Source organism: Saccopteryx leptura, chromosome 2 (assembly GCF_036850995.1).
Source record: "Saccopteryx leptura isolate mSacLep1 chromosome 2, mSacLep1_pri_phased_curated, whole genome shotgun sequence".
In the NCBI taxonomy this organism is placed as follows: Eukaryota; Metazoa; Chordata; class Mammalia; order Chiroptera; family Emballonuridae; genus Saccopteryx; species Saccopteryx leptura.
In genome coordinates, this window is record NC_089504.1 from 237,222,884 (window position 1) to 237,236,438 (window position 13,555).

A 13,555-nucleotide genomic window follows, 5' to 3' on the forward strand; every position below is an offset into this window, starting at 1 on the left:
CCTGACAAGCAGAGGGGCACAAGACTCTCACTAGGTCTGTGGCTTTCCTTTAGGAAGCATTGTTGAAAAGGGCCCAGCCACAAATGAAAAGTACCATGTCCTCTGCTCTTGATGACGATTCTGAAGCAATAGTCATCAGATAACTTTGTTTTGTTTCTGTTTGAGGGAAGCGTACAAAATCCCATATTGTAGAGAATGAAATGATGGGATCAGTACCCTCAAAATATTGTGACAGGGCCCTGGCTGGTTGGCTCAGCGGTAGAGCGTCAGCCTGGCGTGCGGGGGACCTGGGTTCGGTTCTGGCCAGGGCACATAGGAGAAGCGCCCATTTGCTTCTCCACCCCCCCCCTTCCTCTCTGTCTCTCTCTTCCCCTCCCGCAGCCAAGGCTCCATTGGAGCAAAGATGGCCCGGGCGCTGGGGATGGCTCCTTGGCCTCTGCCCCAGGCGCTAGAGTGGCTCTGGTCGTGGCAGACTGACGCCCCGGAGGGGCAGAGCATCGCCCCCTGGTGGGCAGAGCTTCGCCCCTGGTGGGCGTGCCGGGTGGATCCCGGTTGGGTGCATGCGGGAGTCTGTCTGACTGTCTCTCCCTGTTTCCAGCTTCAGAAAAATACAAAGATATATATATATATATTGTGGCAGAATTTAGAATATTTCAACTTCCTTTCCTATACTTCTCATAAAAAATTACATATGTAATTCCCATCTTAAGCAAATTCCTTGCTACTCCTGGCCACATTTCTCTTAGGGATTCACATATTTCTGACTCTTTAAAGGCAATGCATGAGAAACTGCTAAGCAAATGGGGTTGTTTTTTACTAGCGTACAGCTCTCACTATGCAAATAAAAGGTCTTATATTCCTTGAGAACCTAGTCTGTGGCAGGCCCTGCTCCAGGCTCTGAGGATATCATAAATTAGTGTCAAGTACTGGTGAAAAATAAAGTGCAGGGATGTGGGACAGGGCTGCCAGGGTAGGGGTGAATAACAACTTAGAATCTAAGAGTGAACAGGGACAGCACCCCTTGCATGATATGGGTGGGGTATGATTTTGGATGCTAATAAATACATACATCCGTCCAGGGCTTTCATCTGCTTTGTCTTTCCGGCATGATTATTCTTGTAGAACGAGCAATAGGAAGAATCACATCCATGGAGTGATATCCAGGATCCCAGGAAGCACAGAATAGTGCAAGGGTTACTACAACTGATACAAATACTTAATGGGCTATATGTTTCTTCTACTGGGAAACTTACTCTAGACTTATTTCTTATCAAAGCTACTTCATCTGAAATATCCAAATACATACTGCTTCCAAAAAGACAGCTTGGCCCACAGGTTTTTAGGTCTGTTACAATAACTGTTTTTCTTCCCTCTGACCACAAGCATTGTGCCTGGGATTCTTCCTTATACTATGGGGTTAAAGCGTCAATCATCCTGGCATTTATTAACATGTTACCTTTTTCTGCATAATTCTCAGCTCGTCACTCAAGTTGTTATTCACCTTCATTAGCTGTTGTATCTTGGCCTCAGAAGCCACTAGAGCGTTTTTGACCTCCATAAATTCCTGCACAGTGACTGGTCCATCTGATAAATCTGAATCTAGGCTCTAAAAATAAATTGGGGAAAATGTTCACAATCTGAGACGATGATAACATTCAAGACTAACAGCTAAAGAATTTCAATTCTGACCATGCCAGCTGGATTGTAAAATTAATCAAACCAAATCAAGGCTTCTGAGGATAATGCAAAAATAAAACATAAAGGTGGGGTCACTGTAATATTTGAAAAATTTTAAAGTCAGTAGTTTCTAACAGAATAGGCCATGGGGCTCTAAATCTACTCTGACAAGGACTCCTAAGTGCATTTGTCTTGTCTGCTTTTCCTTGCTCATTCATTTTTCTACACTCAACCTTAGCTAAAAGTCCAAGAAATAATTCTTTCATTTTTCTTTTTTATTCATTCCTTTCATTAATTGATTCTAACAGATTTTTACTGAGCATGAGGCAGTGTTCTAGGGGGACTTCAGGTATATAAGAAAATCAAATGGATAATTCCTATTTCCATAGTGTTTACATCCAACAGAGTAAGGAAGGAAAAAATAAAAATAAGTAACTATAATATGATAGAAGGTAGTAACTGCAGTACAAAATAGATAAAATGGAGAAGAGTAAAGGGCTGGGGAGCCAAAGTAGGGGTGAAGGTGGGTGCATGTTAATTAGACAGGATAGCCTTTGGGTAGGTGAGATGTGAGCAATAGCCTAAAAGAGGTGAGGACATTAGTAAGTGTCTGTCTAAGGAAGAACATTCCAGCCAGCAGCAGAACTCAGCTAGAGGGAGTGGGTGTGCAGGGCGGAGAGGCGTGGAAGGCCAGTCAGTCCACAGAGGACCCTGTCATATAGGGTCCTGTCATGACTTTCATCAAGTGAACCTGGTGCTGCTGGGCAAACGAGGCAGGGTGTTTCAGACAAGTGACTCTTGCCATCCTCTCCGTATTCCCTGTATCTGTCAATGACATGACCACTCTCACAGTTGTGTGAGCTGGAAATCCCTGACATATCTACTGTAAGTCTATCTCCCCTGCTTTAAACATCCAACTTACTGCTAGGGCCTGTCTACTCTATCTTCCTGTTCATCCATTCTCAAGTGTTTGCTGAGCCCCTCTGTGAGCCAGATCTGGGCCAAGGTCCTGGGAATATGGCAAAGGTTGAACCAGCCAGACCCCTGCTGCCCTCTTCCCAGGCTCACACTCTGCTACAGTGATCTCTCTCCCACCTGGACCCTCTGCAGCCCAAGCCTTGAAGTGGCCTGGGTACCTCTTTAGGAGTACCCTAAATGGGTTCTTTCCCTACACTCTCTGATTCTCTAAAACACTTCCCCCAAAATACAGGACCCCAAATGGCCAACTATCACCTCCTGCCCCAGCTAAAAGTTTCCTGGGCCTGACCAGGCAGTGACGCAGTGGACAGAGTGTCAACTTGGATGTGGAGGTCCCAGGTTCGAAACCCCAAGGTCACCAGCTTGAGTGTGGGCTCATCTGGTTTGAGCCTGAAGTTGCCAGCTTAAGTGTGGGATCATAAACATGATCCCGTGGTCTCTGGTCTGAGCCCAAAGGCCTCTGGCTTGAAGCCCAAGGTTGCTGGCTTCAGCAATGGGTCACTGGCTCAGCTGGAGTTCACCAGTCAAGGCACATATGAGAAAGCAATCAATTAACAACTAAGGTGCCACAAACTGATGCTTCTCATCTCTCTCCCTTCCTGCCTGTGCCTCTATATCTCACTTAAAAAAAAAAAAAAAGGCCCTGGCTGGTTGGCTCAGTGGTAGAGCATCGGCCCAGTGTGTGGATGTCCTGGGTTCGATTCCCGGCCAGGGCACATAGGAGAAGTGCCATCTGCTTCTCTACTCTTCCCCCTCTCCTCTCTCTCTATCTCTTTCTTCCCCTCCCGCAGCCAAGGCTACATTGGAGCAATGTTGGCCCGGGCACTGAAGATGGCTCCATGGCCTCTGCCTCAGGTGCTAGAATGGCTCCGGTTGCAACGGAGCAATGCCCCAGATGGGTACAGCATCGTCCCTTGGTGGGCATGCCAGGTGGATCCTGGTTGGGCGCATGTGGGAGTCTGTCTCTCTGCCTCCTGCTTCTCACTTCAGGGAAAAAAAAAAAAAGAATAAAACCATCCTGAGCTCTGCACTGCCTACCGATGTCCATGCTCTTCAGTCTGGTGCATGGTGTGACCTCTGCCTTCAGCAGCAGTTTTGAGTCCCACTCCTTTAGGCTATCTCTACACATAACTGGTGTCTCACCCCCCACCCCAGACACCCTTATGTCACTTTCTCTCTTCTTAGACCACCCTTCCCTGCCTCTCCATGTGCCCAAACCCATGCACTCTTTCAGATACATCAAGAGCCATCCCACTTACAAAGACTCCTCCTCAGCAACAAGCTGCATCTCTTCATAACCCCCACCTCCTTCTGTTTGTGCTTCTTATGACACGTATAACTATGCACCTTTTACTGCAGCTTTCTCTCCTTTTAGGCAGTGACAGCCTCATGGGAAAGGGACCACACCTCATTCAAGAAAGTATTATTTGGAGAAGTCACTCAGTAAACATTTGTTGAAAGAATAAAACACACAAGTCCCCCCTTACAAGTTGTATAAAGTCACAACTGCAGCAGGCTATGTAATTCAGCAACTGACTCAGGGACAAAGGACCCTCTCCTTTAAAACTATTTACCTCGCTTGACCTTTGCGTGGTCCAAGTCCATTAGTAAACCCAACTTTACCTCCATTGCACTTTTACAGGGCTAGCCCTCAAGTAAGGCAATTTTGCAGGAGGAAAGATTTTGAAAAGAAACACAGTCTCCCTTTCTGTGTGTCACCTCACCTTCTGCCTGTTTGCCTTGCTTGCAGTGGCTTCCAAATCTGTGTCTTCATCTGATGCCACACTATCATAGTCCGGCTGATCATTGTCTTGACTCTCAATACTGTGCTGGTTATCGATTGTTTTCAGTATGAGCTCCACATTGTCTATCAATAGAAGCAAATAACTTTACTTCAGGCTCAACCCCCTCTCCCCCCCAAAAAAAACTACTGGGAGGATTTTTGGGTTTAGTCATTTAAAAAACTGAAAAAAATGTTATATTTGCAGCAATATAGAGATAACAGAGCAAGTTATCAGTCAGACAGGCAGCTAACTATAAGCTGCGCAGAGAGACTGAAGCATCCTTCTGACCTTCTCACCAAGTGTGAGCCAATAATCAGACAGTATATGGAAGAGCTGCTCAGATAAATGAAGGAGGTTCCTGTTTCTAGTCATTCAGTGAGACAGAGTACAGCTCCAAACCATGAAGATAAAGCTGTACTAATGCAAACCTTGCTGTGATTCAATGATAACTGAAACTTGTGGACAAGGTAACATGAAGCCAAGATGGAAAAAAAATTGTTAAAGTGGAAACTTAGAAAAACTAGATGCTCAAAGAACAGGCTGACGGTATTTAGTCAGCTGGATGCCAGTGAGCGAGAAAGAGAAAAAAAAAGAATGACCCAGTAGACACACATGTGCATGTCAGGAAGGCATGGTCTACAGGGGAGCAGGAATGATTCCAGAGGCTCTAGTACATTTTGAATAAAAGAGTTCACAAATCATCCATGTCTCTCCAATTTCTTTGGGACAACTCAAGCTAACCTCTGACTTCCAATATTGTTTCTGGATATTTTGATGGAAACTCTCTGGATGATAAATTATGGTTACTTTTAAAATTTTTTAACTTTTAAAATTAATATTTAAAATATATATCATGATTATAGAATATTCAACAAAGAAAATTTGAAACTAATGAATCATTCATAGCCATTGATGTGTTGTTCCATTCCCTAAGCGCATGTGTGTGTGTGTGTGTGTGTGTGTGTGTGTGTGTATAATATCCATTATTTGCAGTAGTTATGGTCTATAAAGTTGCTGTGAAGACTATCAGAAAATACTGAACCACTGTGCTGAGTGGAAACAAAGTGTTAGATTCCTGCAAGCCTCTGGTTACATTTCCATCAATTCATCAACCTATAATCCTGTTTTATGTGTGTTGTGTTCAAAGATACTTTTTTATACTATTGATCCATGACCACTGAATTCACAGCCAAAAACACTGGAAGTCATGCTTAAACAAAACTTATCCTAACATATTCATTTTCTCCATAAGGCATATCACAGCCTTCTTGTGCTTACAAATCTAAGCACTTCAGCACTACTCTGGGTGGCCATTTTAAATAGTGGAATCACCAACAAAAGCACAAAAATGTGGAAAACATAACACTAAATAGACCTTGAAAAGAGCACCTGTTTATAATATGAAAGTTGAGACAAAAGGTAAAATGTGGCCTTATTCAATCTCAGTTGGAAATGTGTTTTCAGTGACTCAAATTTTTCAACATTCTGAATATGTCTACAAATGACCACAAAAAGTGCTGTGAGTACTCATTTGGGGGTTACATATATATTTTAGTGAATAGGTGAATTTGCACATACGGAATCTGCAAACAATGAGGACTGACTGTAAATCTGTATTTATATGTGGTATATCCACTTATACATATATGTATATAAATGTTTTACTTACAAAATTGGAATTTACTAAACTAAACCTTTATTTTTATTTTTTTTTTTTTGTGACAGAGACAGAGACAGACAGAGAAGGGAACAGATAGGAAAAGACAGACAGGAAAGGAGAGAGATGAGAAGCATGAATTCTTTGTTGCAGCACCTTACTTGTTCATTAATTGCTTTCTCATATGTGCCTTGACTGGGGGACTCCAGCAGAGTGAGTGAGTGACCCCTTGCTCAAGCCAGCTACCTTTGGCTCAAGCCAGCAACCACCGGGGCATGTCTATGAGCCCATGCTCAAGCCAGCTACTCCGCACGCAAGCTGGTGAGCCCACACTCAAGCCAGATGAGCTGGTGCTCAACCCGGCAATCTCAGGTTTCAAACCTGGGTCCTCTGAGTCCCATTCCAACACTCTATCCACTGCACCATTGCCTGGTCAGGCTAAACTAAACCTTTATTTTTAAAATTATTCCTTTAACCTGGCCTGTGGTGGCACAGTGGATAGATCATTCACCTGGAACACTGAGGTCATTGGTTTGAAACCCTGGGCTTGCCCGGTCAAGACACATGTGAGAAGCAACTAATGAACAGCTAGGGTGAAGCAACTACTTCTTGTCCCCCCACCCTCCTCTCTCTGTAAAATCAATAAATAAAATTTTTAGAAAACAATTATTATTTTACACTATGTCATCACATAGTCTCTGAAAAAGTGCACTATTCAAATATGTGACTAAATATTGCTCTATTGTTTCTAATGTTTTTAGTGTCATATAAAACACCTCTGATTATTTCCCCTCAACACCTAGAAATGGAACCACCACATCAAGAGTATGTACATTTTGATACTCTAAATTTATGAAAGGACCCTTATCATTGCACCTTCACTGAAGTTTAATAAGCTTTCTTAGAACTTGTTTACTCCTGGGTGAACAAGTAAAATCAAGAACACACTGCTGTCAGTTAATGAGTACTTACTGTTCTGGGGAATGTGATGTTGACTGAAAACTTAATTTTTTTTTTTTTAACTGAGACAGAGAGAGAGTAAGAGAGAGGGATAGATAGGGATAGACAGACAGGAATGGAGAAAGATGAGAAGCATCAATCATCAGTTTTCCATTGTGGCACCTCAGTTGTTCATTGACTGCTTTCTCATATGTGCCTTGACCATGGGGCTACAGCAGACTGAGTAATCCCTTGCTCAAACCAGATGAGTCCACACTCAAGCTGGCGACCTTGGGGTCTCGAACCTGGGTCCTCTGCATCTCAGTCCAATGCTCTATCCACTGTACCACTGCCTGGTCAGGCTGAAAACTTAATTTTTATGATACGTGTTTCTTCTATCTAAATGTCTTTTTTTGGTGGGGGGCAGAGAGAGTCAGAGAGAGGGACAGATAGGGACAGACAGACTGAAAGGGAGAGAGATGAAACACATCAATTCTTCATTGTAGCACCTTAGTTGTTCATTGACTGATTTCTCATATGTGCCTTGACTGGGGGGCTACAGCAGACTGAGTCAGCGACTTTGGGCTCAAGCTGGTGACCTCGGGGTCTTGAACCTGGGTCCTCTGCGTCCCTGTCCCACGCTCTATTCATTGTGCCACCGCCTGGTCAGGCTATTTAAATGTTTTACAATAAAAAAAAATGTATAGCCCTGGCCGGTTGGCTCAGTGGTAGAACGTTGGCCTGGCGTGCAGAAGTCCCGGGTTCGATTCCCGGCCGGGGCACACAGGAGAAGCGCCCATCTGCTTCTCCAACCCTCCCCCTCTCCTTCCTCTCTGTCTCTCTCTTCCCCTCCCGCAGCGAGGCTCCATTGGAGCAAAGATGACCCAGGCGCTGGGGATGGCTCCTTGGCCTCTGCCCCAGGCGCTAGAGTGGCTCTGGTGGCAACACTGCGACGCCCCGGAGGGGCAGAGCAGCGCCCCCTGGTGGGCGTGCCAGGTGGATCCCGGTCCGGCGCATGCGGGAGTCTGTCTGACTGTCTCTCCCCGTTTCCAGCTTCAGAAAAATACAAAAAAAAAAAAAAAAAAAAAGTAAGGAAAAAATGTATAATTTTTATAATTAGAAATAAACAAGGATACAATTTCGGGGCTGAATGAAGCATGTTCCTAAGCACAGAGACAAGACTCTGAGCTTCTGAACTAGGCACCTCAGAAATAGGCACTTGGGCCTGACCAGGTGGTGGTGCAGTGGATAGAGTGTCAGAATGGGATGCGGAGGACCTAGGTTCGAAACCCCGAGGTTGACAGCTTGAGCACAGGTTCATCTAGTTTGAGCAAGGCTCACCAGCTTGATTGAGCCCAATGTCGCTGTCTTGAACAAGGGGTCACTTGGTCTGCTGTAGCCCCCTGGTCAAGGCACAGATGAGAAGGCAATTAATGAACAACTAAGGTGCTACAAGGAAGAACTGATGCTTCCCATCTCTCTCCCTTCCTGTCTGTCCCTCTCTCTGTTTCTATCTCTGTCAAAAAAACAAACAAACAAAAAACAAACAAAGAAATAGGCACTTGGTGCTTGCTTTCTTTACAATTCTGAACCACAATTCTCACTGTAGACATCTAAAGTATATAGTAACAAATTTTAAATATTTAGAACTCAGTTTTGTAGGTAAGCAACAGCAGGTAAACTGTAATTTCAATCAAGAGGGCTTATCTTCTTTTAACAAGAGCTATGTCAGAATTTTGGGTTAATTTCAGGATGCAATTTTATAGGAATAACGATAGGTGACGTACGAGGAAAAAATTGCATATATGATATATCTGATTAGCAATTAATAATGCTAAAATATTTATATAGTAATTATCAGGGCTCAAAGAGGTAATCTTTTTTTCACAATATAATACCAATAACATGTGGTATGGCTTTAGTATAGTACCCATAACATGTACAGGGCTTTTGTTGATGGCTGCTCTGATTACTTTATAATTTTAAATCTAACACTTGTGTGAAATGCAGAAGGCCAAGGAAGCAAACATTTTGAGGTTTGAAACAGTTACCTTTTGAACTAGAGAGAGGACTGCCTTGCTGTCTCCTCTTGGCATCACTGAGAATGTCAATAACCAGGGTAGCAAACTCATGGGCATTAAACCGAGCTAATTTCTGTCTGCCCTGAGGATGAAATAAATAATTGGAAATATTTCCAAATGTAAGAATACACACATAAATATTCATATAAAACTAGGCAGGCTATTGTTAGACTTTGGCAAAGACCTTCCAGCATAAACAAGGTATCATCAATCATAGCCATAATTGAACCACACAATAACATTTCCTTGCTATCAGTTTAAAACCATTTACATAAGAGAACTATTAATATTTAAGTTCTCACAATACATATTTATTTTTGGGAACAAAACCAAAACCTTTTGTCTCTAATATCAAATCAGTTTTGAAACAGACCTAGCAATCAAAACAATTTGGAGGGAAAAAAATTAATTTGGAGAAAAAATTTAAAATTTCAAGGTAAACAAAGTTAGCCCTGCTTGGTAGCTCAGTTAGAATGTCATCCTCATATTCTAATGTTGCAGGTACGATCTCTGTTCAGGGCACATACAAGAATCAACCAATGAATACATAAATAAATAGAACAAATGAAAGTTTCTCTCTCTCTCTCTCTCTCTCTCCCTTCCTCACTCTCTAAAATCAATCAGTAAGTAAAAATATTTTAAAAAATAGTTATAGTCTATATGCTGGACTTCATTACATATAGCCACTAATCAAAAAAATTAAAAGACCCTCATAATTTAATCATTTTTCTCCTCTTGATGGGTGCTTAGGTTGTTTTTAATGCTCTATCATTGAATATGCACCTTGATGAAAATCGCTGTACATGAATCTTTGCATTTTTATTGGAGTATATTTGCAAATAAGGAATTCCCATGTGAAAGGATGGATACTTAAATTGGAGGCTTCTGAAACAGGTTAACAAATTGCTTTTTTAAAGTCTGCAATAATTTAAACTCTTATCTGCTGCATGAGAAAGCCCACCTTGCCAGATCTTTACCACTTTGCATCACTTTGATTTGAAAGACCCATTATTATTCATTTTATTAATATGACTGATGAAACTTTCATTAATGCCTCAGGTTGCTGATGAAGTTAAGTATTTCTTCACATTTGAAGGCCATTTCTAGTTCTTCTGTGAATTGTTTCATGACTAGATGCATCTACTGCTTTTCTTATCAATTTGTGAGTTGTGTGTGTGTGTGTGTGTGTGTGTGTGTGTGTGTGTGTGTGTAAACGCTATTCACATTTGAATTAATCAAAAAATTTTAACTGCCTGTCCTGGAAAAAAATATCATGGTATCAGCTATTCTCAAAATATCACTACTGGTTACTTTTCACACTCAGTCACTTGCCTGGTTCCGTGTTGATGAATACTCAGGATTGACGGGAAGAAAGGGGACGACAGTTGTCTCGGTCACCAGGGTACTGTGGTTTTGTGTAGCAAGCCAGACTAGCCAGAGGAAAGAGCCAGAGATAGAATCTCATCACCATGGGTGTGCCACCACTCCTCTGAGAGCCACGGCCCCGCCTTACTAGGGAGACTCAAGGAAGCACAATCCGAAGCCAACATACACAAAGGTAAATGTCCATACATGTGTTATCAGGACAGTAGAAATTGGGCAAGTAAAACACTGAGGCTGGCAGCTTGTCACTGCCCACTGATAACAAGCTTATTAGATAAAGCCACATGTTAAGTCACCTGCATCAGTCTCTCGCCTGTCAACTTCATCGTACACATCCATGGCAAGTTCTTCAAACAAATGATTACTTAGCTGAAAGTAAAAAAATATCAGGAACACAAGGGACAAGGATTAACACTAGCAGAATGAGCAGGGACTGTGACTTATTTACCCTTTTATTGCCAATGTTTTATCCAAAGCCAGTGCTTAGTAAATACCCACTGTAACAGACAGTAACATTTCCAAAATAATACAGATCCTCTAGAAATGCCTGCTTCCCATAGCAGCCTCACTGCTCTATGGCATGCAGACAGGACTGTGCTATAAAGGAGGCAAGAGGCTCTAATGTGCCTATCTCAAATACATATTTGTGAGAATGTTTGCCCCCAAATATAAGGGGTTGTAAACCCCTGGCAAGATAAAGATGCTAAAACATGCCATTTTGTGCATGCCACTGCACAAAAATATCATCAAAACTTGGTTAAATCTCTTTGCCCTCTTCATCAGTATTCCTCCAGTCCCCAGAAGAACTGAGCATCCCCAATAAAGCATAGCCTGTCTGATCAGTACACTGTGCAGGGTCAGCCAACAAAATAGTTCTCTCAGAGTCTAGATCCCTGCCCCAATGAGGCTAAGCCCCTGCCAGGGTGTCTCCAGCTCTCTCTGTGCTTTTTTTCTCATAAAATGTACTCTGACACTTGGTTGCTATTACTTTTTAAGTTGACTGCTTCCCCACTCTGCGAGGGTTGACTGAGTCTGTTCTCGTCTCTGCTGTACTCTACAATCCATAAGCAGTACCTAGTACTGAGACGGGGCTCTTGGTGCATGTCCAATCACATACCCACCACAAGGTAGTTTATGCAGCAATTTTAAATTCTGGCCACATAGGCCTCATGGGAACTTGCTAAAATGAGTACAATACTTTGTTGGGAGGAAAGAAAAACAGGATATAAAGTTCTATAATTATGATTGAACTACAATTAAAAAAAGAAATGTATCTGATCCCATTATGCCAAGGTTACAGGTTTGATTCCCTATCAGGGCACATACAAAAATCAACCAACGAATATATAAATAAGTAGAACAATAAATTGATGTTTCTCTTTCTCTCACTCTAAAATCAGTTAAAAAAATTTTTTTAAAGATACATACCATATTTTCCCATGTATGAGATGCACTCCCCCCAAAAAAGAATTTGGGGTCTAAAAACTGGGTGCATCTTATACAGTGGTTGTAGATTTTTTTTTTACTTGCATTTCCTGCTTGTTTTTGCGCTCATTGTTGAAGACAGTGATCAGTCATCACACACAGTGAGGACAAGCTCATGGATGGGAGTTTTGACAGTGATGAGGAGTTGTATGAATTTTATGAATAAAATTTGAGTTCAATAATTTCGGGCCTTAAAATTAAGGTGCATCTTATACATGGGACTGCTGATACATGGGGAAATATGGTATCTGAAACAAGAATTAGAATATACCAAAATATTGAGCCTGAATCCATTTAGAGGATAGTGGATAAGGATGATTACCCTTTCCTATTTTCCAAAGTTTCTCTAGCGTGGTTACATTACATTTAAAACAAAATAAATTCTGAAACTTTTGCTGGATAGTGATGAACAAGTAGAAACCTGAACTTACATAATAAATATCTAGTCTCTTCCTTCGTAAGAGTTCTAAGCTGATGTTATTTTTACTAACAATTGCAACAGCAACACTATACTAAGGGCTTACATACAAGCACTATATTAATATCATTGTATTTAACACTCACGACACCTCTATGAAATAGGAACTACTATTATTCTACTTTACAGATAAGGAAATTGAGGCACAGAAGTTAGTAGTTTACCTAAAGTCACAAAGCCAATAAATGGCAGTAGATCTGAGATCCATGTTTAAGTCCCTTGTAGTGTTAACATTCGCTAATTTAAGGAATACATTAGTCTTATATATCTCTTAGCTTTTCAGGAAGGAGGGTGGGAGGGAGGGAGGAAAGTATGTAGGTAAGTAGAGATGGTGAAAGTGGGGAGATATTGTAGGATAAACACCAGATAGGCACTTAAAATATGTTGTGAGAATACTATCCTTCTCACCTGTGAGGAGACCACAGGTGGGGCCAACAACAACAGCTCAGTCTCACCGAGAAGTTCTGGATTGCAACCCTTTAGGCATCATTATCTCCCTCTCTAGGAGAGGACACCAAAGCACAGAGAGGCTAAGGAGCCTGTCAGACCTGAGATCTGTACCTGACCAGTCTGACCCAGAGTCCATGTTCTTGGGAGCTGTACTTGAGTTGGTTCTAGATATTTACCTAGGGCCTGCCATGTGCTAGATAGGACAGACACAGCCCCAGCTTTAAGCCTAGCAAATGTAAGATAGTCAAAAGGGAACGTGGGTTTTACCTTTGTTGGATTTAAAATAAAAATTGGCTTACATACTCTAAGTAATTAAAAGGAAATCACAAAATATTTAGTGCTATCTAACTCCAAAGCTTATTATCTTAACTATATGACCTCCTTAATTTAAGAAAGGCGATAAAACAGACACACAAAACCGTAGATACAGAACACAGAGACACCAAACAAATTGCATAAAATACATTTATTTCATATTACAGTTAAATACTAGTAGTAATAAATTCATTTTATGTAATATTTAGTACTTAATATTATATGACGTTTTAGTAAAGGGTCTTCGGTGAAAAGGGGAATGAAGAAAAAGTCATAAATTGGAGGAGAGCTGCAATTTCAATTGGGCTTTGGGAAAACTACTACCCAC

At 41.7% G+C, this 13,555-nt stretch overlaps 1 protein-coding gene across 9 annotated transcripts in view; it reads right to left on the minus strand.

The window, feature by feature from the left end:
* The window catches only part of GIT2 (GIT ArfGAP 2), a 53,266-nt gene that overhangs the window by 19,492 nt on the left and 20,219 nt on the right, over positions 1-13,555 (minus strand). For 4 of the 9 annotated variants that reach the window (XM_066370724.1, XM_066370726.1, XM_066370723.1 and 1 more), the window contains exons 10-14: positions 10,796-10,868; positions 10,449-10,546; positions 9,087-9,198; positions 4,380-4,522; positions 1,457-1,606 (exon numbers count right to left, since the gene is read on the minus strand). In XM_066370724.1, coding sequence (XP_066226821.1) covers positions 1,457-1,606; positions 4,380-4,522; positions 9,087-9,198; positions 10,449-10,546; positions 10,796-10,868 — 576 coding nt within the window. The remainder of the gene's footprint in view (positions 1-1,456; positions 1,607-4,379; positions 4,523-9,086; positions 9,199-10,448; positions 10,547-10,795; positions 10,869-13,555) is intronic. The other 5 variants (XM_066370728.1, XM_066370730.1, XM_066370727.1 and 2 more) reach the window with 2 other exon arrangements.